This window comes from Camelina sativa, chromosome 7 (assembly GCF_000633955.1).
Source record: "Camelina sativa cultivar DH55 chromosome 7, Cs, whole genome shotgun sequence".
Taxonomy (NCBI): domain Eukaryota; kingdom Viridiplantae; phylum Streptophyta; class Magnoliopsida; order Brassicales; family Brassicaceae; genus Camelina; species Camelina sativa.
The window spans coordinates 6,753,301-6,779,804 of NC_025691.1; the positions used below are offsets into that span (position 1 = coordinate 6,753,301).

Genomic DNA, 26,504 nt, shown 5'->3' on the forward strand with positions numbered 1-26,504 from the left:
CTACTCGGCCAGATTTTTAAAATGTACATGATTCGTTTATCCCTTAGGTTTCATTTACAGTTCAATTAGTTAAGAGTAAGACACAAAAATTGTGATCACAATACACTGAAAATGTTATATAAAACATTTGATAATAAACGTAAACGGAAACAATAGACGCCGCCTTAAGACAGAGGCTTGTAAGAGAAGCCATTAATAGTGAACCCTCCATCAACACATATAGTTTGACCTGTTATATAAGAAGCTACAGGAAGACATAGAAATGCCACAAGCGATGATACTTCATTTGCTTCCCCAACACGTCCCATTGGTGCCCTACTCTCCACTTCATTTCTGAACTCATCATTACTGAGAACCTGAAGAGATTTTTTCACTTAAAACTACAATTGAGAAGTAACAATATATATAACTTTTAACTTTCTTATTTTTTGCCTTACTTCGTTAACTAAAGGAGTTGCTATGAACCATGGACACACAGAGTTAACCCTTATGCTGTCACTTGCCCACTCGCATGCTAAGTTTCTTCCTAGCTGATTCATAGCTCCTAAAACACACTTAAATATTTGCATGAGTCTCAGAAGGCTATGCATTACTAATTGTTTGAATATACATATATATGTAGATATACCTTTACTTACTCCGTAGATGGATGCACCATTCACATGCACAACTCCAGATACTGAGGATATGAGCACGATGCTCCCTGAACCAGAGGCTTTCAACAATGGGTGCGCGAGTTGTGAGAGATGAAAAGCTGACTCCAGATTCGTAGACATTGTAACTGAGAAATCCTCCTCTGTATACTTTAACGTCGGCTTGACTATACACGTTCCCACATTGTTTACCTTATATATGAAGTCAAACCCAAAACATAAGAAACCACAACTAAAATCACTGCCTAGATGGATCAAAGCTTATATACTCACGAGGATGTTGAGCTTCCCTTGGAATACAGAAGAAACGGTTTCCATGAGTTTCTCTCGTTGGTCACGAGAAGAAACGTCGCAGACAGAAGTGGTAACCTCAAACCCTTTTGCTTGCCATTTACGTAAGCTTTCTTGAAGCTGAGTTTCGTCTCTGGCACATGTGTGGACTCTTGCTCCCAGCATAGCTAGTTCCTCCACCACAGCTTCTCTATTTATAGCACAGATATACATTTTGGTTTATACATCATCAATCTATTCTCTTATCCGATCCAGGGATGTCTAGATTAAGCATCGAAATACAATCAAAAGATCCATATAATTCTAAAATTGAAATGAGATCTTAGATTAATTTGATATTGGACTAGTAATAAAGTAGGTAAAGTAGGAGAATATATTGGGACTAACCCAATGCCTTTGGAGCCACCTGTTACAAGAGCGGTCATGCCTCCAAGACTCCATCTAGGATTCTCTCTCAAGCTTTCCCCTGTTTTAGCCATTTTCTTATTATGAACAAAAGATCTTTCCATGGAGATCTGAATGTCTGGTTAAGAAAAATTCATAATGAATGAATGATAATGACCATCCATAAATAAATACTACTATTCTAGGCCACACACATGGAAGTATGGAACGATGTCCATGTTTTTTTGGTTAGGTTTAATCAATATAATGGGCCTTTGGTTGAGGGTTAGGCCCAACTACCTGGGATCGAGTCTTTTACACTGTTTCAGAACATACAGGTTCCTTGAATCTCAGTAGTCAGTTCAAGTGTTCAACAGGTGAAACTGTGAAAGAGAGACAGATTGAATCATTTCGCTACGTTATAATACATATCTTCGCTTGATATGAAAAATCCTCTGCTGTGGATTCTGTGGTTGGCATTGTCACTCATGTCCCTACATTGTTTATTTATATAATTCCAGTAATTAGTATCTCATGAGTTTTTTTGAAACAAATTTCGTGGTGAAACAGAGAAGAGAATACTCACGAGATGTTTAGTATGCCTTCAAACAGAGAGGAGACTGTTTGCATCAGTTTGCCCCTCGTTTCCCTCCCATTCTTTTAAGCACTCGTTAAGCTGATATTGGTCTCTTGCTCACGTATGAATCGTTGCCCCAAGGCCTGCAAGTTCCTCTGATATAGCATGCCTTGAGATTCACCAAGAAAAATAAATTTGTAAGCAAAATAAGGATTTATGTTGCTTGTAACGCAAGAAATATGTCTACTTTAATTAAAAAAACTTATGATTATAACATTTTTTTTATCATTATCCCATGCGATTTCTAAGATTAATACAAAAAGGTAAAGGAAATACGATGAGTTGTTTTCTTATAATAATAGATGATAGATCTAAGGGAAAGAGAGAGCATATCCCTTTTTTAAAAAAATATTTTTGTGAAGAATTTACAAAAACATGTGAATTTCTATGTTCAACCACACACATCTCACAGAAAAACCATGTTTGTTTTCTTCACAACAAATGTCGTAAAAAATGTTTGAATCTACCATTGGAAACATATACGGACAGAAAGAAGAACACTCTTTTATGATAACAGAGGAACACAGAAGGTAGACCAAAATATCCATCGTAACAAAAAAGAAAGATAAAATAAAATCTTTTTTTTTCTTCTAAATAAAAATATATGTTGCTCATGCATAATTATCATAGAGAATCTAATAATATACAGCTCTCTCCTATTGAAAAACTCAATTTAATGCTCACATGAATTACAGGATCATTGATTCAGGTAGAGTTGACCACTGGGATCCTACATATGGATACGACACAACAAAAACGTCCTGCAAGCATCCCAGAGTCTCTAAGAGGGGTATTCAAGTTATATTTCTTAGGGCTACTCCTCTAACAAATATAATTCTACGAGATTCTATGAGATTTTTTTACAAAATTTTGTGTGATTTTGAAATATTTTATAAAAAAAAAAAAAAAAAATCTATGCATGGTGAGAAACAATACATTAGGATGAGAGAGAGAAACAAACAACATATGAACTGATATTTCAATGGTTCTCTCTAGACAAGAATAAAAATAGAGTAACGTGAGAGAGAAGCAAATATGAGAGAGAAGCAAACATGAATTGTTGAGAGATTATAAACAAGAAGCGTTGACTGCTCATTTGTTTGTTTTTGTTTTTAATTGAAATCCTTCAAAATTCTACTTCAAAGGGTATGATTTTGAGAGGAGTACTTTTCAACTAAAAAGAAAAAAAAAGTCTCTTAGAATCATTCAAAATAGCATTCTAAAAAAAGTTGTGATATTTTGAATAACAAGAGATTTAAAGTTAGATTTATAAACTATTGATTGAATAACAAGAGATTCTGAATTATTTCAAAGAACTTTATATAAATCTTAGTTAAATAACGTAGGATTTCATGATATTTTTTAAAATCTTCAATTGAATAACAAAGAATTTTAAAAATATTTTAAAATCCTTTAAAATGTTAAGTTCAATACTCCCTCTAAGAAATAGAATATATGGATATATGGACTCATCTAAATTACATTTATTACATATTTGACCATTGAGACATTTTATATTAGCTTTTACGTTTTGATATTTAAAAATATGATCCGAACAAATGCAAATATGTGTTTAAGGCAGAGGCTTGAAGGAAAAACCGTTGACCGTGGCACCTCCATCAACACAAATGGCCTGGCCAGTAATATAAGATGCTGCGGGAAGACAAAGAAATGCCACCACTACAGGTTTTGGGTTGTATAGTTACAAGGAATATTGTAACTAATCGTCCCAAAATTTTGCTACAAAAAAATAATAACGTGACAAATGCCGAAGTTATATTGTCCAATCTTTGTAGTACACAAGCGATGAGACTTCATTTGCCTCTCCGGTACGTCCTACCGCTGTCCTACGCTCGGCTCCTTTTATAATCTCTTCGTCATTCAGATACTAAGAGTTTTTCACATGAGTTAAGAACATAAATTATGATACGTAATCTTTTTTGTTTTTTCATATTACTAAGGAGAACGTTTTATTTTGGCCTTACATTGTTAGTTAAAGGAGTTGTGATATACCAAGCACAAACAGAGTTAGTCCTTATGCTGTCACTTGCCCATTCACAAGCTAAGTTTCTAGCCAGCTGATTCATGGCTCCTAAAATTACTTAATATATGCGTAATTAAGTAAGCATCATAACCCAAGGATGTACATCTATATCCGGTACCTTTGGTTGCTCCATAGATGGATCCAACACTAACATGCACAACTCCGGCAGCAGAAGACATGAGCACGATGCTTCCTGAGCCAGAAGCTTTCAATAAAGGGTGCGCGAGTTGTGAAAGATGGAAAGCTGACTCCAGATTTGTAGCCATTACAAAAGAGAATTCTTCTGCTGTATACTCCGTGGTCGGCTTAACTATTAGCGTTCCCGCATTGGTGACCTATATATGTATTTATACAACATAAAAATACAACATGAATTGGTTCTTGTAGTTGCCAAGCCCGAGGGCGAGAAGCTTGTAAATGTATACTTACAAGGATGTTGAGCTTTCTTTGGAAGAGAGAGGAAACGGTTTCCATGAGTTTCTCACGTTTCACACGAGAAGAAATGTCGCAGACAGAAGTCGAGACCTGGAACCCTTTTGCTTGCCATTCAACATAGCTAGTTCCTCCACTACAGCTTCCCTATTTATGACACACAACTACAGTTAGTATCATCACCAAGCATAAATTTAGGGAGCTAAGATTGACAATGGGGCCGGACTGACCCGATGCCTTTACTACCACCGGTGACAAGAGCGGTCATGCTTACAAGACTCCATCTTGAGTTCTCTCACAAGCTTTCCCCCTTCTTTGCCATTTCGGATCCTCCTTTTCACAGAACTTATAAAGAATTTATCAAGGCTAGTTGTTATAGTTTTCAACTTTGAAACCTCTCAACTCACAAGTCCATCTTATATATGATAATGACCATTCGACCACACCTAACATAGGGGTGTACGAATATACTGTCCTTTTCCTTCTGACTATCCTTGTGTGGTAAAGAAAGACTTTATCAATTAATAATTGCGACCCCTTAATTAATACATAGTACGCTACATGCATATTTGTACACCATTTGCGTGTCTTGCGCATAGTAAAATTATATTTACTTAACACTAATTTGTATTAGCTTAAACACACTATACTACTAATCATATTTGGTGAAGACATTAAGCATCCATAAAAAACAACAAAACAACTAATGTGATAGCCATAAGCTCTTGATGATGACATTGGAGAGTTTGATCATAATTTCCAACAACGTTAATGAAGGGACCAGTCCTTTGACACCGATGACGCCGACAAAGAAGGTTACTAGCTCTATTATCTGTCAACTGGATTGTTAGAATGCCTAGCATGTTCACCATCTGTCTATTCGGTGCATTTCATCTCTGTATTAGAGTTTACAATGAAAAACTTCTATCAACTGCATTAACATTTAAATAAATTATGCGAATAAATATGCCTTATATGTTATTGTAGATTTTACTTTTATTTTTCCCAAAATAGTATTTTAGAGGTCAATTTTGATTGACTTTAACCGCATACGCGTAAATAATTTACAACTATTGGTACTGTATTAAGTAACAAATATGGACATTCTTAAATACGATAACAAATAATTTTCTAGTATCATTCAATATAATTAACTTCCTCCCCCCCTCCCCCAAATATATGACAATATTATTAACCTTTTGAAAATTTGCAGTACTAAAATTTCTGTAATAATTAATAAATTTGATGTATTGGGTTTTTGTCCTTTATTTAGTATTTGTTTTAAATCATTTGTCGTATATTTATCCGTTTTTTTGTGTCTTTTTTGGTCTTTTGTTGAGTTATGATTAATTGTGGAGACGATGTGCTAGATTTAGAGTATTTTGGTTGGATTCAAGGTTAACCGGAAGAAAGAAGCAGGAAGTGACTTTTAGACATCTTCAAGTTGAACTAAATCATGAAATCTGGACACAAGTCTAGAGAAGTCTGTAGACAAGTATGAAGAAATCTGGAGAGATCTGGTGAAATCTATAGACAAATCTAAGGAAGTCTTGAGAATTCTGAAGAAGTCTGGTGAAGTTTGTAAACAAATCTGTTGAAGTCTGGAGAAGTTTAGTGAAGTCTGCTGTCTTTCTGTCTGGGTTCCAAATACATATTTTCTTTTCCTAAATTTTTCTTTTTTCACTTTTATTTTATTTCTTTTATTTTAATAAGGGTATAAATACCCTAATGACCTAATTAGCAACACATTCTATTTTTCTGAGTTTTTCTGCATCTTGAGACTTTTGTAGGCCATTTCTGGAGATTAGAGATCCATCATCTTTGACAATTTGGAGAAGATTTTTAAACTCTTATCTCATTTTATTTCATCAATTTAATTATGTCTTCTTCATCTCCTTGTGTTGTTTATTTGGGTTTTAGGGTTTTAAGTAGGGGATCAAATGATTTAGTGGTTTATTTTTTCTTGGGAATTCTATTTTCTTTTGTGGTTCTTTGACTCATATGCTCTTAATGCTAGAATAGGACTGATCACCTTGTTATAGATTCTAGGTTTTTCTATGCATCAAAAGTGTTTGATAAAATGTGTGAACTAATAAGAATTGAGCATTATTTCTCTAACCTGGGAAAGTTGATGTTAGGAGATATTGTGAACTTAGGGTACTTGTTTAAATATGCAAATTTGATTAGGAGATTACAAATGAAAGTTTAGTAATTGAGTAGTCAAGTTTAGTGAAAGAGGGTTAGTCAAATCTTGTCTTCATTTTTTAGAACGGTTGTTAACTTTTGAATTCCTTGTTTCATTTGCCCATTGATCATTGATCTCTGAAATATCTTATAGCCCAATGTTTGAATCTCATAAGTTAAACCGTTTTATTTATTGCATTTTTATTTACAATCTCTAAAACCAAACAAACATTCGTTCGTTTTAGCTATTTACAAGTCTCACAAATCTTTAGTGTACCATTGGTTCTTGTAGATTCGACCCCGCATAGACCGCCTCACGGTTAAATGTATCGGGTAATTACTCTAGCAATCAAAACTGACTAAATTTTTAACATAAATTATAAGATGTACAAAAAATATTTTCACAGAACACTACTTTATATTCTAACACCTCATATATCATTCAAAGAAGGAGAATAATGCCCAAATTGTTTTCACAGAACACTACTTTATATTCTAACACCTAATATATCATTCTAATTGGTTAATTAAGAAAGAGTGAATGAAAGTTGTTCGCCTGAAGGATGAACCAAAAAAATTTCTTCTATTTTATGTATCAAAGAGACAATAATGCCCAAATTATTGGCGTCAAAGGTGTCAAGAGTTTCCCATGTAATCAAATATTCTATCCAAGCTAGATTAGCATCTTAGAAATGTGAACTCGTTTATGTTTTCATGTATAAACTAATCTCACAGCGTGAGGATTTTTATTAAAGAGAACATTGAGGGTTTAGGAAAAAGAAAACAGAACGCAACAAGGAGATTATCAAGCATGTGGCTGATAGGAGAATCCATTAACAGTGAGACCACCATCAATACAAATAGTTTGACCTGTGATATATGAAGCTGCAGGTAGACACAAGAAGACCACTAGTGATGCAACTTCATTGGGCTCTCCAACACGGCCAAGTGGAGTTCTACTCAACAATGCCTCCTTGAAACTGATATCGTCAAGAAACTTTAAGAAACACAATTGAGAAATGATTAGAAGGACTGACGTTGATACAATATTCAGACAAGAAACAATGTTATAGTTGTTTACAGGTTGAGACAGGGGAGTCGTGGTAGCATTTGGCGCAACAACATTGGTTCTTATGCCGTCTTTTGCCCATTCACATGCTAAATTTTTAGCTAGCTGATGCAGAGCTCCTGTAAAAAGATATATAAAACAAACATTTAAGACCCTCATTTTTGGGAGTTGGTCTTGCCTCTAGTAGCAACACCAACACGTAGTTACCTTTGGCTAGAGAAAAGATGGATCCGCAAGCCATCGATACAACACCTCCGATAGAGGAAATGAAGACGATACTTCCAAATCCTGAAGCCTTTATCAAAGGATGAGAAAGCTGGCTAAGATGGTAAGCAGATTCCAAGTTTGTTGAGATATGGAATGAGAAGTCTTCTGCCACATTCTCAATCGTTGGCTTGTTGCGAATTCCACCTACATTGTTTACCTATGTTTCACAAATGAGTCTTCAAAAGTTTCCCTCACGAAAATGCTAAACTCGATCAGTTTCTTTAAGATCAAGTTACTTACTAAGATGTTGAGTTTGCCACCGAACAGCGAGGATACAGTTTGCATCAGTTTTTCTCTCTCGGGACGAGATGTCACATCACAGACTGAGCCACTCACTTGAAACCTTTTCTTTTCCCATTCGCTTAAACTTTGATTAATCTTAACTTCAGATATATCACATACATGGACTCTAGCTCCAAAACCAGCCAACTCCTCTACTATTGCATACCTAAACATTCCATAAACATAAATTTCTTGAAATCTTGATCTTTCATGATATTATATAAGGAAACAGAACAATAGGTGAAATAGGTGATACAGAGAGAGTATAGAAGAGATATAAACCCGATTCCGCTGGCTCCACCGGTCACAAGAGCAGTCATACTTTGAAGAATCCATCTGTTTTTATCCATCTTGACTACCTATGTCTTATCACTAACCAGAGATTCCACTGATTAATTATATATAGTATGAAGATAGATCACTAAACCTTTAAATATGAGGTGCATGGATATATTAATTAAGCATCCATAGGGAACATATATAAAATCTATTAAACATTGGCCAACTTCCATAGTGATATCTGCCAAGTTTAATAGCAATGAACGACAATGCCAGAGATGAATGTGGATCATATGAGTGCGGATTAATGAGTATGTTTGTATGTGAGATGGAAATGTTTGTACGAAAAAACATGACTAAAATATCTAAATTAGTGGTTCCAAGCAAAAATGACTATTTATAGTCAAAATGTTCGACCAAACTTAATTACTCATTTGTTGTTTTTATAATAACATCAGTCACAAATAAAAACTGAAACTAGAAGTCATAATTATGGTGAACATAGTTCGGTAAAGATTTCACGTGTTTAGATAACAACACACATCAAATAGGCTTCTTTCTTTCTCTCTTTGGTAAAACTTCTCTTGCAACATTTTTCTCAAGAACGTTGAAATTAAATAGTCGTTGTTGAATGAGATATTTGGTCTGACGACTGAGGCTGCTGAATAGCCATTTCTACTTACTAATGTATCCATGAGTTAAGTGGTCCTGCTTAGAAATGACATTCTGTTGTCAAATCATTGGCCACAACTTACTCATATATATCTAATTCAATAACTTCACTCACAAAAGACAACGGAAAGTCGGAAACTAGAAGTAAAAATGGTGAACGTTCCGACAAATTTGTGTTTATATTAATTACTTGACGTGGATAGAGTACCTCCTTTTATTGACGTGACAAAAAAATATTATACTTGACGTGGATTGTCTTCTTCCTTTGTTACATAGGTAATGGTTTTACCGCAAACTTCTCTTACAACTTTTACTTACTTTTAATTTCATTAATATTTGTACCATTTTCATGCTTAATAAAATCTTCAAATTTGATATATGAATATATATGTTTTTTTTTTCGATTGGAGAAAAAAGGCAAATATTTCTTTATACTTTTGGTGCAAGTAACGATGGATGGATCTTTGACATTTTAAATTTTTGATGATATATTTTGTAAAAAAGAAAGGAAATAACTTTTTAAATTTTCACTCACTTTTGGGTATAGTTTGTGCCATAGAGACGCGCCATGTCTCCATTGAGTCATCATTACATAGGGATTGTAAAGCATAGTGTGATGCTACAAGAGTTTGTCTTTGAGAATGAGCTTGAATAATACATTGAAGAAAGGAAACGGTGCGTTTTGCTCTGAGGCGAAAAAACAAGCGATCTAGGGTTTTTGCTTCCTACGCAAGTTCTGATGCCGCCGAGGGATACTTCGCCGGTGGTTGAAGGTAGTTTGGTTCCGGAAAGGCAGGTGGTATTAGAGGAGGGGGAGATACCTTCTGATGCGAGGTTTTTACAGACCGTTAATGAAGTGCAGAGTTCGGGAATTGCTCAAGGCAAGGATCTGGCTGGTAAGGAAGAGATGGTTGTGCGGGCAGAACCGGGGTTGACACAAGCGAAGCAACCTGTTTCATCGAAAGAGAAGCGTTCTTGGTTATCTATGGTAAATATTTCCGATGAAATGGAGAAGTTAGACCTTACGGTTGAGGAGATTGATGGTTTGCCTACAGTGCGGATCCCGAATAGTGTTTTTGAGGATGCTCATCCATTATGGGAAGATTTTCTTGTGGGTAGGTTCCTGGCAAAAGCTCCTTTTGTGGGAGGTATCCATGCTTTGGTGAATAAGATCTGGACTCTAGGAGATAAAACAGTGAAGATCGATGTGTTTGTGATGGATATGAAAACGGTACGCTTTCGTATCAAGGACGAACGTACGCGTTCTCGTGTTTTGAGGAGAGGGATGTGGAATCTCTGTGGAGTTCCTGTGGTTTTATCGAAGTGGAGCCCGATAGTGGATATGGAGCAGGAGGAGATCACTACTATTCCCCTTTGGGTTATAGTTAAGAACGTTCCACCAAAGTATTTCTCTTGGAAGGTTTTAAGTGCTATCACAAGTCCAATAGGGTTTCCCAAAAAGTTACATCCGGATACTGAGGCGTGTTCAACTTTTGATGAAGCAAAGGTGTTTGTGGAAGTCGATTTAACAAAGACTTTGCCGAAGCATTATTCTTTTAAATCAGGAAAGGGAGGAGATACAGTGGTGGAGTTTGTGTATCCATGGTTGCCTGCGAGATGCACTCTTTGTAGCAAATGGGGTCATCAGAGTTCTGAATGCCTGAAAAAGACTACTATAGACTCAGGGTTAGTGAGGTCTACTCCGGCTGCGGTGGTGACAGAGGTAGTAAAGACTACGTCCGCTGGAGAGATTGATGTTGCGGTATCTCAGACAAGTTCGTTAGACACTACACAAGCCGATCCAGATATCACTACGGACCTGAGGGAAGAGACCGCGGACCTTGGTTGGATTACTCCATCTAAGAGTACGCGTTGCCCGGCTAAAACAGGTGAACCTCGCTTTGGTGAGGCTTCTTTAATGAAAAACTCCTTCTCCTGTCTTAGCGATAAAGGGGAAACAGGGGAAGACATCTCCGATGATGCAGAGTAGGGATCTGATGAGTCTCGGATTGGGGAGGTGACAAATCTCCCTGCGGGGAACAAGATTCCAGTTGTGGACACGGATAAACAGAGTGAAATGCGTGATATGGGGGGCACCATTCGACCTTCTTTGCCTCGAGCATCCAAGGAGGATCATAAGTTCCTGTCAAAAAAGGGAGTGCAGGGTACTAGAATTCCAGTTCCTAGTAGTCTGAAAACAAGTCAAACACCAAAACTTCTCTAATGTCAGGTTTCTTCTGGAACATTAGGGGTTTTAACAAAAAAGAAAAACACCGGGTGGTAAAACCATGGATCTCTCAGCACAATTTTGATTTTGGTTGTCTGCTTGAAACAAAAGTAAAAGAAAGAAGGGCCGATAGGGTGATTCGTTCAGTTTTTGCGGAATGGTCTATCCTATCAAACTATGAAGAACACCGCTTGGGTAGAATCTGGCCGGTTTGGCGGAATAATGTCAGAGTTACTCCGATTTACACTACCTCACAGATGATAACTTGCTCGATCTGTATTGATGGTGAGAAAGATTTTTTTGCTACTTTTATCTACGCTTCAAATCTAGTTGCAGAGCGGAAGCTTCTTTGGAATGATCTTAGGCATATTCATGGTTCACCTCTTTTTAAGGATAAGACTTGGCTTATATGTGGTGATTTTAATGAGACTCTAGAAGGGGATGACCATTCTCTGTATGGCTCTGATCCGTCTACTTCCTATGGCATGATAGACTTTCAGGACTTGGTTAGGTGTTGTGAATTAACAGATATGAGCTACCACAGTCAGCGGTTTACATGGTGTAACAAACGGGAGTATGGGGCTATCTGTAAGAAACTTGATCGAGTTTTAGTTACGGAGACGTGGATACAACAATATGCACAATCTTACTCGGTGTTTGAGTCGGGGGGATGTTCAGACCATTTGCGCTGTCGAATTCATATCAAGGAAGTCGCACAGCAGGTGAGGAGACCTTTTAAATTTGTCAATGCTACTGCTACTCATCCTGCTTTTCAGAGCACTATCCGAGAAAAGTGGGAAGTCACACCACCGCTTTTCCATTCAACCTCTGCAATGCATAGATTTTCCAAATAATTAAAGGGACTGAAACCCCTTTTGCGGAACATGGGGAAAGACCTAGTAGCTACCATCACGGTTCGTACGAAGAGGCATTTACAAAGCTATGTGCTTTACAGATGCAGACTATGGCAAATCCCACATCCCATGCAGTGAGTGCAGAAGCTGATGCATATGAACGATGGAAGAGACTCTCGGATATTGAGGAAAGCTACCTGAACCAGCGAGCTAAACTTCATTGGTTAAAGGTGGGGGATCAAAATAACAAAGCTTTTCATATTTCTGCAACCCTTCGAGAATGCGCAATAGTATTAGCGAGATTGAATGTGAAGATGGCCGGATTGTTACCACTCAAGACGATATTAAGGTTGAAGCAGAGAGATACTTTAAAGATTTTCTTACTTCTATGCCTGGTAACTATGCTGACTGGTCTTGTGAGGATCTCCAAAGTGTTCTGGACTTCCGGTGTTCTGAGAGTGATAAAACTTTCCTCACACACGAGGTCTCTAAAGAGGAGATAAAGTGGGTCCTTTTTGCTATGCCGACAAATAAATCTCCGGATCCGGATGGGTTCAATGTTTAATTCTTTAAGGAGTCCTGGGACACTCTAGGTGAGGACTTCCTGGTAGCTATCCAATCTTTCTTTCGAATAGGGTTTCTTCCAAAGGGTGTCAACTTCACCATTCTTGCTCTTATTCCCAAGAAGAAAAAGGCAAGAGTAATGAAGGACTACAGACCGATTTCCTGCTGCAATGTGTTATATAAAGTTATCTCCAAGATTCTAGCTAACCGATTAAAGATTATCCTCCCTAAGTTCATCTCGCCCAATCAATCTGCTTTCCTTAAAGATAGATTACTTTTGGAGAATCTCTTTCTTGCAACGGAAGTAATTAAGGACTATCATAAGAAACAGTCTCTCCTCGCTGTGCTTTGAAAATTGACATTTCCAAAGATTTTGATTCAGTCCAATGGAGTTTTTTATTCACCACTCTGCGAGCTCTCGGGTTTCCTGAACAATATGTGTGTTGGATACAAACCTGCATCACCACTGCATCTTTCTCGGTGCAAGTAAACGGTGAACTTGCGGGTTATTTCGGGAGTAAGCGCGGTCTACGTCAAGGTTGCTCTCTTAGTCCTTATTTGTTTGTCATTTGCATGAATGTCCTCTCCCGCAAGTTAGACAAAGCTGCAATGAACAACGATTTTGATTTTCACCCAAAGTGCAAAACGTTGGAGCTTACTCACTTATGCTTTGCCGACGACCTGATGGTGTTTGTAGCGGGTAACCAACGTTCTGTTCAGGGTGTTCTACGGGTTTTTGATGAGTTTGCAGATCACTCGGGACTAAAGATTAGTCTTGAAAAATCCACAATATACACGGCTGGGGTTTCACAGGAGGATAAGGTGGACCTGCTACGACAATTCCCTTTTTCTACTGGAACCTTACCAGTTAGGTATCTTGGTTTGCCCCTCTCACCTAAAAGAATGTCTGTCGCGGACTATTCTCCTCTGTTAGAAAAAATACGCCTCCAAATGAGCAACTGGACAGCTCGTACGCTTTCTTTTGCTGGTCGACTACAACTTATCAGCTCTGTTACTTTTAGTCTAATAAATTTCTGGTTGTCAGCTTTCAGGCTACCTAAAGCATGTATTCAAGAACTAAATAAGTTGTGTTCGGCTTTTATCTGGTCGGGGCCATCTCTGAATGCCAAGAAAACAAAGGTATCATGGGCCGAGGTCTCTCTACCAAAGAGTGAAGGGGGTCTGGGGTTGCGCTCTATTGAAGAGGCTAATAAAGTAAGAATGCTTAAACTGATTTGGAGACTTCTCTCAGCCAAGGACTCGCTGTGGGTTCAGTGGGTAAAACGTTATCTCCTTCATAGTGGTTCTCTATGGGCTGTTAGAGAAAACGCTAATGGAGGTTCATGGATTTGGAAGAAACTACTGAAATACAGAGAGCTTGCGAAACAGTTTCATCGTGTAGAGGTAAAAAATGGTTCCATGACTTCTTTTTGGTTTGACAATTGGTGCTCCCTGGGCTGTTTACGAGACTTGGTTGGTGATGGGGGATATATTGCAATGGGAATCCCGATAACTGCGATGGTGGCTGATGTGTTAGCTATGTCTCGGCAGCGGATATATAGACATGATCTGTTACGTTCTGTAGAAGAGGAAATCCAAAGATATCGACTTATAAGAGCACCTGCAGACTCTGACGTACCTCTTTGGAGACACTATGAGGGTGTTTATCAAGCCCAATTCTCGACGAAGGCTACTTGGAAGCTTCTCCGAGATACACAACCCATAATGGAGGAACACAAAGGGATTTGGTTCCCATATGCTACTCCCCAAAACGCATTCATCACTTGGCTAGTGGTTAAAAACAGAATTGCAACAGGAGAAAGGATGCAGCGCTGGCACCACTCGGCTAACACAGGTTGTATCTTCTGCAGTTCTCCCATGGAATCCAGAGAACACCTTTTCTTTCAATGTCCCTATTCATCGCAGGTCTGGGAGGCACTAATGAAGAAATTTCTCTCTGACAACTTCACAAACCGCTGGCAAGAAATCATGTCACTACTATTAGGATCTGTTTTGGACAAGACCAAGCGATTCATTGTGGGATATGTCTTCCAGAATACGATACACTCTCTTTGGAGAGAGCGGAATGAACAACGCCATGGTGAAACACCTTCCCCGGTTCTGAAGCTTGTCACTCTCATTGATAAGAACATTCGAAACCGTCTGAGCACAACCAAGGATTTTGGGGGCTCTAGTATTCAGCTATGGTTTGAAGCAAGATTCTATTAGTTTTTTCAAAAACTTTTTTTTTGAATTGAAATGTTTTGAAACAATTTACATCCAAGCTTTGTAAACTGTTTATTTTTCTTTTGAATATAATTTAACATTAGATTCAGAAAAAAAAAAGAATGAGCTTTGTATATCTAGTTATTTAGGGTCTGAGATGAAGATCGAGTATGAGAGTTATATCTTGCTGCAAGTTGTTGGCATTGCAAGTGTAATCAAAGCTTCTATCCAAGTGAGATTAGCATCTCCACAATGGAATTGTGATATCATTTAGTTTTTAATTATTAAGAAACTCATAGTTTGTGAGTTTTTATTTGAGAGAAAACATTGAGAATTTAAGACAAACAAACAAACACCACAATGCCATTCTCAAGCCTGTGGTTGATAGGAGAAACCATTAACAGTGAGACCTCCATCAACACAAATGGTCTGGCCTGTGATATAAGAAGCCGCAGGTAGACACAAGAAAGCCACAAGTGATGCGACTTCATTCGGCTCTCCAACACGACCAAGTGGAGTCCTACTCAACAATCCGTTCTTGAAACTGATGTCCTCAAGATACTTGAAGAAAAAACAATTAAGAGATGGTTAGAGGGAACTATGATTTGTTACAATCACAAGAAAATGTAAAAGAGTCGTTATTATTACAGATTGAGACAGAGGAGTATTGATGACATTTGGTGCAACAGCGTTGGCTCGTACGCCATCTTTTGCCCATTCACATGCCAAATTTTTAGCTAGCTGAATCAAAGCTCCTGTAAACAAATTAACAATACATAGAAAATAAATAAAAATACAACACTCGGTGTTAATTAGTAAGTCTTGCAATGAACTTCATCTATGCTTCTAGTAGTAAGTATATATGTCTCTGGTTACCTTTCGTTAGACCATAAATGGATCCAGCGTCAAAAGATATTATCCCTGCAACCGAGGAAACAAAGACGATGCTTCCATAGCCTGAAGCCTTTAGGAGTGGATGTGAAAGTTGGCAAAAATGGTAAGCAGCTTCCACGTTTGTTGAGATATGGAAAGCGAAATCGTCTTCTGTATATTCTGTTGTTGGCTTTGAGCGGATTCCACCTACATTGTTTACCTGTGCATGTTGGAAATAAAGAGTCTTTTAAGAGTTTTCTCATGCTTAACTTGATTATTATCTATCTTTAAGAATAATTTACTTACAAGAATGTTGAGTTTGCCATCAAACTGTGAGGAGATGGTTTGCATCAACTTTTCTCTCCCGGGACGAGAGGTTACATCACATACTGAGCCACTCACTTGAAACCCTTTATTTTCCCATTCGCTTAAACTTTGATTAAGCTTGGCTTCAGATATGTCACATACATGGACTCTAGCTCCAAAACCAGCCAACTCCTCTACTATGGCATACCTAAACATTACACAAAGTTATAACTCATTGAAATCTTTGACAATAGGATGTTAAAGTAGAAGCATAACAATGGGTAACAGAGAGGATAAAGAGAAAAGAATTAGTAACCCGATTCCGCTGGCTCCACCGGTTACAAGAGCAGTCATACCTTGGAGACTCCATCTTTGACCCATTTTCCTTGTATGTTACATGCAAATGATCAGAGAAGTGATACACATTATTATATAGACAATGAATGAGATAAGTGAGAATTAATGATTTTGTTTGTATGTGAGCTGGAGACGTTAACCATTATCCATAATAAAGAACATGACAAAAGTATATATAAGTTAATGGTCAAGAGGAAAACTGGACTGTTAATAGTCAAAATCTTGACATAAAAGTCCACTTTTGTAGAATCAGTTGTCCTTTATAGAATTATTAGATTGGTGAACAAAAGTTGGTAAACATTCCACGTGTGTTTAGGTAACCAAAATAAGGTAAACGATTCTATCATACCTTCGGTGCTTATCTTCTGGTTTGGTTTCATGATCATCCCACTTTACCAAACATTCAAAAGTTTAACCCATTGTATGATAAAATCACATTTGTCCCTTTCTCTCTTCTACTGAATGAGTTTTTGCTACATTTGGGAAGTTGTAATTATGCTCTTTTGATTTCTAGCCATTATTGGATCTTGAAATCATTACTTGCTTTTTCTCTTCTTTTCGCTTCTATTGAAGTACTATTATCATTTTTTTTTGTGTGGTGGAGAGAACCTTTAATATTGCTTAAGTACTGTTGGAATGATTCACGAGACAACATTTCCCTATACTCCACAATAAAATGGATGATTCCCGAGCTTAAAAAATTGCCATATATCTTAGAGATAACTTGCTCGTTAAGAATTTAAGCTCATATATATATATCATCATCCTTATGGGGCAGGGCTGGTGGTCACTACGGCGATCTACATGATAACTCGGTGCCATACTATGAAATGTAATTAAGATTCCCCTCCATTTTTGTCATAATTAGTGAAATTTAAGGACAATAAATTAATAACAGGTTAAGGGTAACTATTTCCAGATAAGATGAATAGAAAGAGTTTTACTTTTATCTTTGAGTTCATATTTTGTCACTCATGTAATTCTATGCCGTCTTACGTGATTTAAGTTGTAATAGGATTTTATGGAAATTCTTTGAAATCAAATCTTCAAAATGTTTTCATCAATGGATCTTAGAGTAGATTTTCAAATCACTAATTAATTATAACATTAGATTTCATTAAGTTTTTTAAATCCATTGGTGAATAACATTGTTTTACTTGGATAAAATATGATACATGAGAATATATATATCGTTGGACGTTCTTCACGGGACCAACCCAAAAGACAAGACTTGGACGTTCTTCACGAGACCAACCCAAAAAACAAGACTCGGCTCAATTGCTCAAGCCAGTACTGGCTGATAGGAGAAGCCACTAACTGTAAGACCTCCATCAACACAAATGGTCTGACCAGTAATATATGAAGCAGTAGGAAGACACAGAAAAGCTACAAGTGATGCAACTTCGCTTGGTTCTCCAGCACGACCAAGTGGAGTTCTACTGGACAAACTCTTGTTAAAACCGGCGTCTTCGAGAAACTGATTGTTCAAAAGATTGTAAGAAACAAGCATAGGATGTGGATGATGTTATTTGTAAAAGACCAAAAAATGAAGAAAAAAAAGTAAGAGGGAGTATTTTACGGATTTAATCAGTGCAGTGTTGATAAAATTAGGAGCAACAGCGTTAGCTCTTATGCCGTCNCGTCTTTTGCCCATTCACAAGCCAAATTTCTTGCTAGCTGATTCAAAGCTCCTGTACATATACACGCATGAAAAAGATAAACTACTACGACGAGACATCTTTTAGGAATCCCAAAGAAAATTAGAAGTAGAACTAATGTTGAAATACAAAGCTTTTCTAGACAATTAGAACTAATGGTCAACCAACTAGTCTTGTTTGTGTCAATATTCTCCTTATATATGTTATTGAATATGAATGAAAACCCTATATTTTGATAGTCTGATCATCTGACACAAAAAGTGTTTTCGTTTACTATGTTAAAAACTTCATATCTAAACTACAACGAAATCTATATATATAATTTTACTGTATTAAATGGGAAGTACAAATATGAAACTAACGGATAAAATTTACATTTAATTGCAATTAGAAAAATTTAATTAAGATTAATTACTTAATTAAAATATAATTAATTAAAAAGCGAAAATTGGGGACACATATAATAAAATAAATTGTAGAAAATTAGAAAAAAATCTATTAGAATCAAAACTAATTTGTACTTAAAAAAATAACAGTTAAGATTTTAAAAATCTAATCGAATAAAATCTATATACCTACAAATTTATCAAAAAAAATTTGGGTTAAAATTTTTATCAAAAATTAAATATATTAATAAATAAAAAAATAAAAGATAGAGATATTGTAACTTATCTATTAAAAAAGTTATATTTTTCTTTTAGCCACCGTTCTATAGGAAAATAAAACTAAGTTGAAATTTGAATATATTTAATGCTTGAAGGTGCTTATTACAGACAAGTAAGAGAAGCCACCGAAAAAAACAATGAATGTTGTTTTTAAGAGGTTTTTTAGAACTTCACTAGCTATATTTAGTAGCTCTTTTTACATGTTAATTATATATTTTTACTTACTTCACAACTATAGCATGGATTGCGTTTAATTGACAAAAGTTTAAACAATTTTATTCATTACATGTAAATATTTTATTGACAGGTTTTCAAAAAACATTTTTAAAATATAAAAAATTTAATATAAACAAACTGAATTTTTAATCACAAACCTTTATAAATAATATAATAACAAAGTAAATTATGAAAAAAAATTATCAAAAAAAAGTTCAACCCGCGGAAAAACCACGGGTTAGTACCTAATAAACTATTATGAGTTGGAATATATAAAATATACATCCCAACTATTATGAGTTGTAAGATCATAAATTTTGCATACCATACTAAAACATTAGCTTCTTTTGTTTTTGTCAAATACTAAACGTAATTAAAAGTTCTCTATTTAGATTTAGAAATTTCATATATACATACGATGTTATTTCGTCTAGTAAAATGGACAATCTCTCTATTGATTAGTCAGTTTAGCAAAGAACCCTGGTTACCTTTAGTTAGACCATAAATGGATGCAGCATCAAATGATACAATCCCTGCTATAGAGGAAATAAAGATGATGCTTCCATAGCCTGAAGCCTTTAGCATTGGATGTGAAAGCTGGCTAAGATGATAAGCAGATTCCAAGTTTGTAGAAATATGGAATGAGAAATCGTCTGCCTCATATTCTATTGTTGGCTTTGTGCGAATTGTACCAACGTTGTTCACCTATATATTAAACAGATAAAAGTAAGAAAAAACACTTACGATATATGTCATTTCTTACTGGCCTAAAAGAATATGCATAGTTTCATAAATTAATATTAACTTACAAGAATGTTCAACTTGCCATCGAATATCGTCGTGACAGTTTGCATAAGTGTTTCTCTCTCGCCACGAATGGAAGCATCACAGACCGAACCACTCACGTGAAACCCTTTCTTCTCCCATTCACATAAACTTTCATTGAGAAGAGTTTTGGATATGTCACATACATGGATTTTGGCCCCAAAACCGGCTAGTTCCTCTACTATTGCATGACTAAAACAATCCACACCAAAACAAAATTTAGCGACAACATCTTACATAAATCTAAAAGAATGGGCAAAATTATGATATAGAGAGAGAAGAAAGACGAACCCGATTCCACTGGCTCCACCAGTTACAAGGGCAGTCATACCTTGAAGACTCCATCTTTTATCCATTCTATGTTTGCATGTGACTAGCAAAGACCAGAGATGCTACATAGCATATATAGAGTCATAATATATAAAATATTAACGAAAACCCGTGGTATTTCTGGTAACATCTTAAAAGATATTTAAATAAATTTAATATATATATATATATATTTTATAACTCCGTTCAACACTTTTTGTAATGTTTGTATTTTTATAAATCACTACATATCTTTTTTTGTTGTGGTACGGTTCTAGATCACTTTCTGAAAAATTTATTCTGATATTGTTCCAGCTCAAACACGTTTAAACTGTAAAGTTTTCTTACAGCATTTAACCGCAAATATAAATGTATACATTTTTGGAGAAATTTAGCAAACAAATCCTGAGGTTGTAACTTATTTACAAACATACCATTGGTATTAATTATTAATTTGTTTTTCATTTATGATTAATTAATATTAAGTTTTGATTTTGAAAAATAAGATTTCTCATCCTAATAAAATTTCCAAAACAATAGGAACCACTCCCTTTAACATTAAATATTAAGTTTATAATTAATTTTATTATATTATTTCCAGTTTTACAAAACAATAGAAATTAATTCTATAAACACACAAAGTATTTTTTTCTATAAATCACTACTTATTTAATTGTATGTTCTAGTTCCTATAATTTAAAACAATAAACCTCAAACAAAATACTTTCTACACTAAATAATATATATCTATGTAAGATTGTACATTTTAAAAAATAAAAATTAAATATCAATTATTAATATAGTTAATATACAAAACAGATAACATTTTATTTTTATTTAAAAATTGCCCCACGGTGTACCGCGGGTGAATATCTAGTTTTGATAGTATAAGTGATCAAATCAATTTTTAAACTTGTGCGCATGCACTACCATATTTTCTAAAATTGGAATATTACATATATTATATGATTTATGTAATAAAACATAGACATTTTTATTTATAATATTCATTTTATTTTATTTTCAAAAGTATGATTTACAAATTAAATTTATAATTAAATTTAGATTTGTAGTACTTTATTTATTTTTGTTTTTACCCTATCGGTAGATAAGACTATGTTTAGACGGATATCCAAAAATAAGACATCAGTTCCGGAATGTTGTAGCATGAATCACTTCCTTTCCAAAATATAACAATCTATTCAAAATAGGGAAATTTGATTTAAAAGGACATTTTTTCTTCAATTTGTCCCATTATGCTCTTTTTTTTTTGGTTTGTCCCAATATGCTGATACTCTACAGAAAAACTCAATTGTACCCTTAATTGCAGAAAAAAACAAATTTCCCTAAATCTTAACTTTTATTTTGTATACTTCCTAAATTTAATCAAAAAATACTTCCTTTTTAATTAAGTTTTTCATTTTTTTACTCTCTCTCGACATAACTCTCTGTCTCTCTCTCTCGATATCGACAAAGTTTTTCACTTGGCGACTCCGGTACCTTCTCCCACCGGCGAGAATCAAAGTTCTTCGGTACCTTCTTCTTCTCCCTTTCCCTCTCTCTCTCTCTCTCGGAATCTCTCTCTCTCTCTCGGAATCTATTTCCAATCGAAGTTCTCTCTCTCTCAATCGATGCATGCAATTGTTTTATTGGATTGTTGTGGTTCTGTTTTTTTGGATTGTTGTGGTTCTGTTTTTTATATATTGGATTGGAGTGTTGTGATTCTGTTTTTTTTTATTGTTGTTGTTCTGTTTTTTTGGATTGGATTGTTGTAGTTCTGTTTTCTTGCAGATTGAACATAGTAAAGGAATCATTTTCTGTTTACTCTCTTGCAACCCTTCCAGTTTTGTGATAGGAACACTAGCTGAAGCAAGCCGTGATCTACAAAAATTAAAAAATTGGCAGTAAATTTGATAATGTATCGTTTAAACTAAGTTTTGCTTTTGGGTGATGTCAATATAGTTTGTATATGTGATTGAATCATTGTGAGATTGAGCTAATTGGGTTCATACTAATGAATTTCATTTTTTTTTGTAGGCATGGAAACAGAATTTCCTAAACGCCTATTTAGAGATGGATTTGAGCCACAAGTGAAGAAGATTAACAATTCCTGTCGAATTTCTATCTTGGGCAAAGTCAATCAAGCATTACCTAAAGAGTATGAGAAAGTGAAGAATGATCCAGTCTTTTCACATGTGTTTGCAATCTACGAGAATGGTTTAGGGTATTCAGGGCGTTTGATACACAGCATGATGTCTAGGCAATTGGTTACAAAGAAAAAAAGAGAGATATGGTTTGTGTTTGGAGGGAAGCCACTCAGATTTTCAATGCAAGAGTTTCATGCTATGACTGGGCTCAAATGCACTGCCGATTCTAGTTGTGATTTAGAGAATTGGAAAGATGATGGTGGGTTTTGGAGCAAATTGATGAAGAGAAAAGGTCTGACTATTAGCATTAAGAGCTTGGTTGATGTGCACTTACCTGTAATTCACGAATGGAGTGAGATAGATAAGATCCGATTGGTGTATCTTCTTGTGATAGCTGGGTTGATTATGGCTAAGGATGAGAAAAAGTATATTCCACTCAAATACATCCAGATGGTAATGGATCTTGATAAGGTGAGGACTTATCCTTGGGGTCTTAAAGCTTTTAAAAGTCTTGCTAAGTCTATCATAGAAAAAAGAGAAGATTTGAAGAAGATCAATAGCTATGTATTAGATGGTTTCTCATATGCATTTCAAATATGGGTGATGGAGGCAATTCCAGACATTGGAAAGTTGTTGGGAGAAAAGATTATCAAAGAATTTACAGTAGCTCCTCGATGTTCTAATTGGAAAGGCGCAGCCAAAGTATCATATGATGAAATCATCCAACTAGAAAGTACATTTGGACCAAAGGTACTTTCTTTGCCAATCCAACTCTTATCACATGTTTTTTGTTAATAGTTGATGTCATTGTTTAATCGTAACTTCTAACTGTTTTTTTAGGATATTGTTTATCCATACATATCTATTACTGGCGATTTCGACGTTGTTGACTCCATTAAGTTTTTATGGCCTGACGAAACTAGCGATGGTGAAGTCGATAATTTGAAAGCTAAGATCAGTTCTGGAAATGATTTTGGAGACCATATTTGGGGAACTGTACAAATTGATGATGTGGAGGGTGAACATATTCAAGTAAAAGATGATGTTGGCAGTGAGGTGTGCGAAGAAAATCAAGGGTCTAGTGCAACAAAGAGTGGTGAGAGTATGCAAGCTGCTAATGATGAAGAGTCAGGTTGCAAGAGGAAGAGACAACCTGATCATGGTGCAGAGAAGAGGAAAAAAAAACTGCTCTATGAGCGAGCAGCATCAACACATCGAGCTGCTACATATGAACAAATGAAGTCTTTTATTAGTGTGTTTTAGACTTGTTTCAAGAGTTTTGAGAAGAAGGTTGACAGTCGATTGGAAAAAATAGAAAAGGATGTCTCACTGTTGAAGGATACTATAACTTTAGCTGGAATTACAATAAGCACTCAAGTCACGGTTGAACAACCATCCATTCCAGCAGAAAAGAAGAGTAAATTTGTGGTACGTAAGACTTAAATCTCAATGTTATGTTTTTTTTTTTTTTTTTTAAGACTTCAGAAGAATATGTAATTGGATATGTATGTTTGTGGGGGTAATAATAAGTGTTAATATTTTTGTTAAACTTTTTGTATGGACAGGATGAAACCTTTTTAGTTGATGATCTTTTCACTCATCATAGTGAAATAGATCTTAATTTGGATTCACAAGATTTTTTTACAGAAATTAGTAGGACACCTATCTCAAAAAGCAGATGTATTTGGGTTTGATCCTACACAAAATGTATTGTGCAAAGATGACGTACGAAGATTGAATACTACAAACGCGGGTGAATTTGACATGGATTCTGTTTTGGTGTTCGTTTCTGATGATCGATTTGATGCTTTTGCAGAGTGGCATAAAACAAGGGGGTAAGTTGTTCAATTATATTTTACTATAATTGTTACAGATTTATGCTCTTTCGATGCTTATGCATAGTGTTTTCTTTTTGTGTATTTGCAGAATGATTAAGTTGGGTCCAAGTGTAATTAACGATGAATTACTAAATCGAGTCATGACAAGCAACACTTGGCTTCGGAATCCGGTACGTTTCAATATTTTTTGTTTGTAATGCTATGTAATACTTTAATATATATATTTTTAATTGCAATTAAATATTTTTCAGGAAATGGATGCTATGATGTATATATTTCGGGAGAATACATCTTTAGGCCCATTGAAGTCAAATCGTGTTGGCTTCATGAATTGTATGTTTAGCATGCAAATGAAAATCGAATATTTGAAGTTTAGAGAAGGTAAAAAAAGCCACAAGTGGGATTCTATGATCTTGGGTTATGCAAACGGTGACTTGCCTTCTCATGGAAAGACGGGGAAGAAATGGGCATTAGACTTCGACAGAGTTAACGCTCATGTGAACGTCAATAATAATCACTGGATATCTGTGTGCATTAATTTTGGCCTAAGAACTGTTGAAGTATTTGATTGTTCTGGTCTAACCCACAGAAGTCATGTGATCCATTTGCAATCCTTATCCCTCGACTTGTGAAGGAAGTTCAGACCAAAACCTATGGTAAATATCTTCATGTGTCTCCATATTCTATCATTTTTGCTTCAGTGCCACCAAATCTTAATAAGTCATGTTGTGATTGCGGAGTGTATGCACTTAAATACATAGAGTGTCATATGTTTAACCTAGATATGAGTTTGATAAACGATGACAACATTAAAGAAGCTCGTACGAAGATTGCAGTTGATTTGTGGGAAGCAGCATATGATACTGTGTTCATTGAGCGAATGGAGAAGTATGAGCCTCCATCTATGTCGCCTCATATTGTAGACCTTAGTTAAATTTTTAATTGTGCTACGATTAAGATTGTTTCATCTTGTGCTTATTGACATTATCATTTCTTTATTTATTTAGATTATCTTATTTAGCTTTTCAACACCATCGAGGACACACAAATATTTCAAACACAAATATTTAGCAATTCAAAATTAAAAAACATAAGAGATCCAATAACATGTATTTGAAACATAAGCAATTCAAAATTAAAAAAACATAAGAAATCCAATAACATGTATTTGAAACATAAGCAATACAAAATTAAAAAACATAAGAAATCCAATAACGTGAACTCCAAATAATGATGTGTAAAAGTTGCTGAACAAACCTATTATTAGATCGTGTTTTCACATGTCGGTATATTGTGGCCTTCTTTACCACAACGGCCACACTTACGCCTCTTCGCTCCTTGTGACGATCTTATCTTGTCTTCCACTGATTCATATCTTCTTTTTCTTCTTCTACCAGCTCCTTTTCTTGTCTCAGGTGGTACAATTTTTACATCACCAACAGTTTCGGGAACACACCATTCATCTTCAACCTATAGGATTAATGGTTTCCTCGTACAATGATTATGCAGCAGTATTGAACACATCATCAGCGTATGGGTACAGACTTTTCCCAATACTAAAACATCCTTTTATGGCATGTTTACAAGGAAGTTTTCCTATGTCAAACTTTCCACATGAACAAGTCCTCTTCTCCAAATCAACAATAAAATCTACTCATTTACCTTTAATCTGTAATATGAATTGAGAAATAGGATAAGCTTTAAACTTTTCACCCTTCTCTATTCTTCTACAAATCTTCTTCTCCACCTCAATGGTTAAAGGGTCGTTCTGCTGCTCACTTAATGCCCTACGCTCATAAAACCAGCGGGTTAACATTTATCTAATGCTATCTAACAAAGGAATTACCGGATACTCTCTCGGTGATCTCAAAGCTGAATTTATCGATTCAGCAGGGTTGTTGGTGTTTATGTCATATCTATATCCAGGAAAATGACATCTAGCCCATTTTTCACATCAGCCTCCTGTAGATAACCTCCAATCGCCGGACTGATATTGCAAATTTCTGCAAAATGTTTATCAAACTCAGCGACTCTATACGCTTTTGACGCTTTTGCAAGACGACCAGCCACACCTCTTCCTTTATAATTTTTTACACAAAAGCTAAATCTTTGTCATCCGCAATAACAACCTTAAGCTGCATTAAAAACAACTCCCATGAAGCATCATTCTCAGAATCAGCAATCCCAAATGCAATTGGATATAAATTAGAGTTACCATCTACGGCTGTAGCAACTAGTAGAACTC

The 26,504-nt window shown here is 35.6% G+C and overlaps 6 protein-coding genes across 9 annotated transcripts; 1 reads left to right on the forward strand and 5 right to left on the reverse strand.

Moving 5' to 3' along the window:
* LOC104700568 (tropinone reductase homolog At2g29360) lies at window positions 44-4,214 on the reverse strand. 3 transcript variants are annotated; one of them, XM_010416092.2, is made up of 5 exons: window positions 1,351-1,505; window positions 927-1,134; window positions 629-845; window positions 438-544; window positions 44-356 (listed from the first exon to the last, which is right to left on the reverse strand). In XM_010416092.2, exons 1-5 carry the CDS (start codon window positions 1,383-1,385, stop codon window positions 165-167), a joined length of 759 nt encoding a protein of 252 aa, XP_010414394.1. In that variant the 5' UTR covers window positions 1,386-1,505; the 3' UTR covers window positions 44-164. The 3 variants fall into 3 exon arrangements, with proteins under 3 accessions (XP_010414394.1, XP_010414393.1, XP_019083063.1); XM_010416091.2 differs by having other exon boundaries at window positions 1,332-1,503; XM_019227518.1 differs by lacking the exons at window positions 44-356; window positions 438-544; window positions 629-845 and adding exons at window positions 1,915-2,074; window positions 4,128-4,214 and having other exon boundaries at window positions 915-1,134; window positions 1,332-1,822.
* LOC104704397 (senescence-associated protein 13-like) lies at window positions 3,435-4,582 on the reverse strand. The gene is made up of 5 exons (XM_019227519.1): window positions 4,439-4,582; window positions 4,128-4,344; window positions 3,951-4,057; window positions 3,767-3,853; window positions 3,435-3,643 (listed from the first exon to the last, which is right to left on the reverse strand). Exons 1-5 carry the CDS (start codon window positions 4,481-4,483, stop codon window positions 3,539-3,541), a joined length of 561 nt encoding a protein of 186 aa, XP_019083064.1. The 5' UTR covers window positions 4,484-4,582; the 3' UTR covers window positions 3,435-3,538.
* Window positions 7,310-8,758, reverse strand: LOC104700569 (tropinone reductase homolog At2g29320-like). 2 transcript variants are annotated; one of them, XM_010416095.2, is made up of 5 exons: window positions 8,525-8,758; window positions 8,202-8,413; window positions 7,902-8,118; window positions 7,707-7,813; window positions 7,310-7,622 (listed from the first exon to the last, which is right to left on the reverse strand). In XM_010416095.2, the coding sequence occupies exons 1-5, from the start codon at window positions 8,577-8,579 to the stop codon at window positions 7,431-7,433; spliced, it is 783 nt and encodes a 260-aa protein (XP_010414397.1). In that variant the 5' UTR covers window positions 8,580-8,758; the 3' UTR covers window positions 7,310-7,430. The 2 variants fall into 2 exon arrangements, with proteins under 2 accessions (XP_010414397.1, XP_010414396.1); XM_010416094.1 differs by having other exon boundaries at window positions 8,202-8,409; window positions 8,526-8,749.
* LOC104700571 (tropinone reductase homolog At2g29340) lies at window positions 15,276-16,736 on the reverse strand. The gene is made up of 5 exons (XM_010416096.2): window positions 16,561-16,736; window positions 16,245-16,452; window positions 15,942-16,158; window positions 15,714-15,820; window positions 15,276-15,626 (listed from the first exon to the last, which is right to left on the reverse strand). Exons 1-5 carry the CDS (start codon window positions 16,623-16,625, stop codon window positions 15,435-15,437), a joined length of 789 nt encoding a protein of 262 aa, XP_010414398.1. The 5' UTR covers window positions 16,626-16,736; the 3' UTR covers window positions 15,276-15,434.
* On the reverse strand, window positions 17,697-20,346 carry LOC104700572 (tropinone reductase homolog At2g29330-like). The gene is given in 6 exon segments (XM_019227520.1): window positions 17,697-18,078; window positions 18,181-18,240; window positions 18,243-18,292; window positions 19,629-19,845; window positions 19,950-20,157; window positions 20,257-20,346. Coding segments are annotated over 6 exon segments (795 nt in total). The 5' UTR covers window positions 20,322-20,346; the 3' UTR covers window positions 17,697-17,883.
* On the forward strand, window positions 22,314-23,684 carry LOC109125404. Its single transcript, XM_019227019.1, has 2 exons — window positions 22,314-23,171; window positions 23,262-23,684. Exons 1-2 carry the CDS (start codon window positions 22,314-22,316, stop codon window positions 23,682-23,684), a joined length of 1,281 nt encoding a protein of 426 aa, XP_019082564.1.

What these genes read in the sequence shown, in the direction of transcription:
- LOC104704397 (XM_019227519.1), bottom strand. Translation starts at nt 4,483, where the DNA reads ATGGAAACCGTTTCCTCTCTCTTCCAAAGAAAGCTCAACATCCTT. An exon ending in AAAGAAAGCTCAACATCCTT is followed by an intron (nt 4,345 to 4,438) that starts GTAAGTATACAT and finishes ATACATATATAG; the next exon opens with GTCACCAATGCGGGAACGCT. An exon ending in CAAATGAAGTCTCATCGCTT is followed by an intron (nt 3,644 to 3,766) that starts GTGTACTACAAA and finishes AAACCTGTAGTG; the next exon opens with GTGGCATTTCTTTGTCTTCC.
- LOC104700571 (XM_010416096.2), bottom strand. Translation starts at nt 16,625, where the DNA reads ATGGGTCAAAGATGGAGTCTCCAAGGTATGACTGCTCTTGTAACCGGT. An exon ending in GGTGGAGCCAGCGGAATCGG is followed by an intron (nt 16,453 to 16,560) that starts GTTACTAATTCT and finishes TGTAATGTTTAG; the next exon opens with GTATGCCATAGTAGAGGAGT. An exon ending in ATGGCAAACTCAACATTCTT is followed by an intron (nt 16,159 to 16,244) that starts GTAAGTAAATTA and finishes CAACATGCACAG; the next exon opens with GTAAACAATGTAGGTGGAAT.
- LOC109125404 (XM_019227019.1), top strand. Translation starts at nt 22,314, where the DNA reads ATGGAAACAGAATTTCCTAAACGCCTATTTAGAGATGGATTTGAGCCA. An exon ending in AAAGTACATTTGGACCAAAG is followed by an intron (nt 23,172 to 23,261) that starts GTACTTTCTTTG and finishes CTGTTTTTTTAG; the next exon opens with GATATTGTTTATCCATACAT.
- LOC104700569 (XM_010416094.1), bottom strand. Translation starts at nt 8,593, where the DNA reads ATGGATAAAAACAGATGGATTCTTCAAAGTATGACTGCTCTTGTGACC. An exon ending in GTGGCAAACTCAACATCTTA is followed by an intron (nt 8,119 to 8,201) that starts GTAAGTAACTTG and finishes TGTGAAACATAG; the next exon opens with GTAAACAATGTAGGTGGAAT. An exon ending in CATCTTTTCTCTAGCCAAAG is followed by an intron (nt 7,814 to 7,901) that starts GTAACTACGTGT and finishes ATCTTTTTACAG; the next exon opens with GAGCTCTGCATCAGCTAGCT.
- LOC104700568 (XM_010416091.2), bottom strand. Translation starts at nt 1,453, where the DNA reads ATGGAAAGATCTTTTGTTCATAATAAGAAAATGGCTAAAACAGGGGAA. An exon ending in AAGGGAAGCTCAACATCCTC is followed by an intron (nt 846 to 926) that starts GTGAGTATATAA and finishes TTCATATATAAG; the next exon opens with GTAAACAATGTGGGAACGTG. An exon ending in CAACTCCTTTAGTTAACGAA is followed by an intron (nt 357 to 437) that starts GTAAGGCAAAAA and finishes AAATCTCTTCAG; the next exon opens with GTTCTCAGTAATGATGAGTT.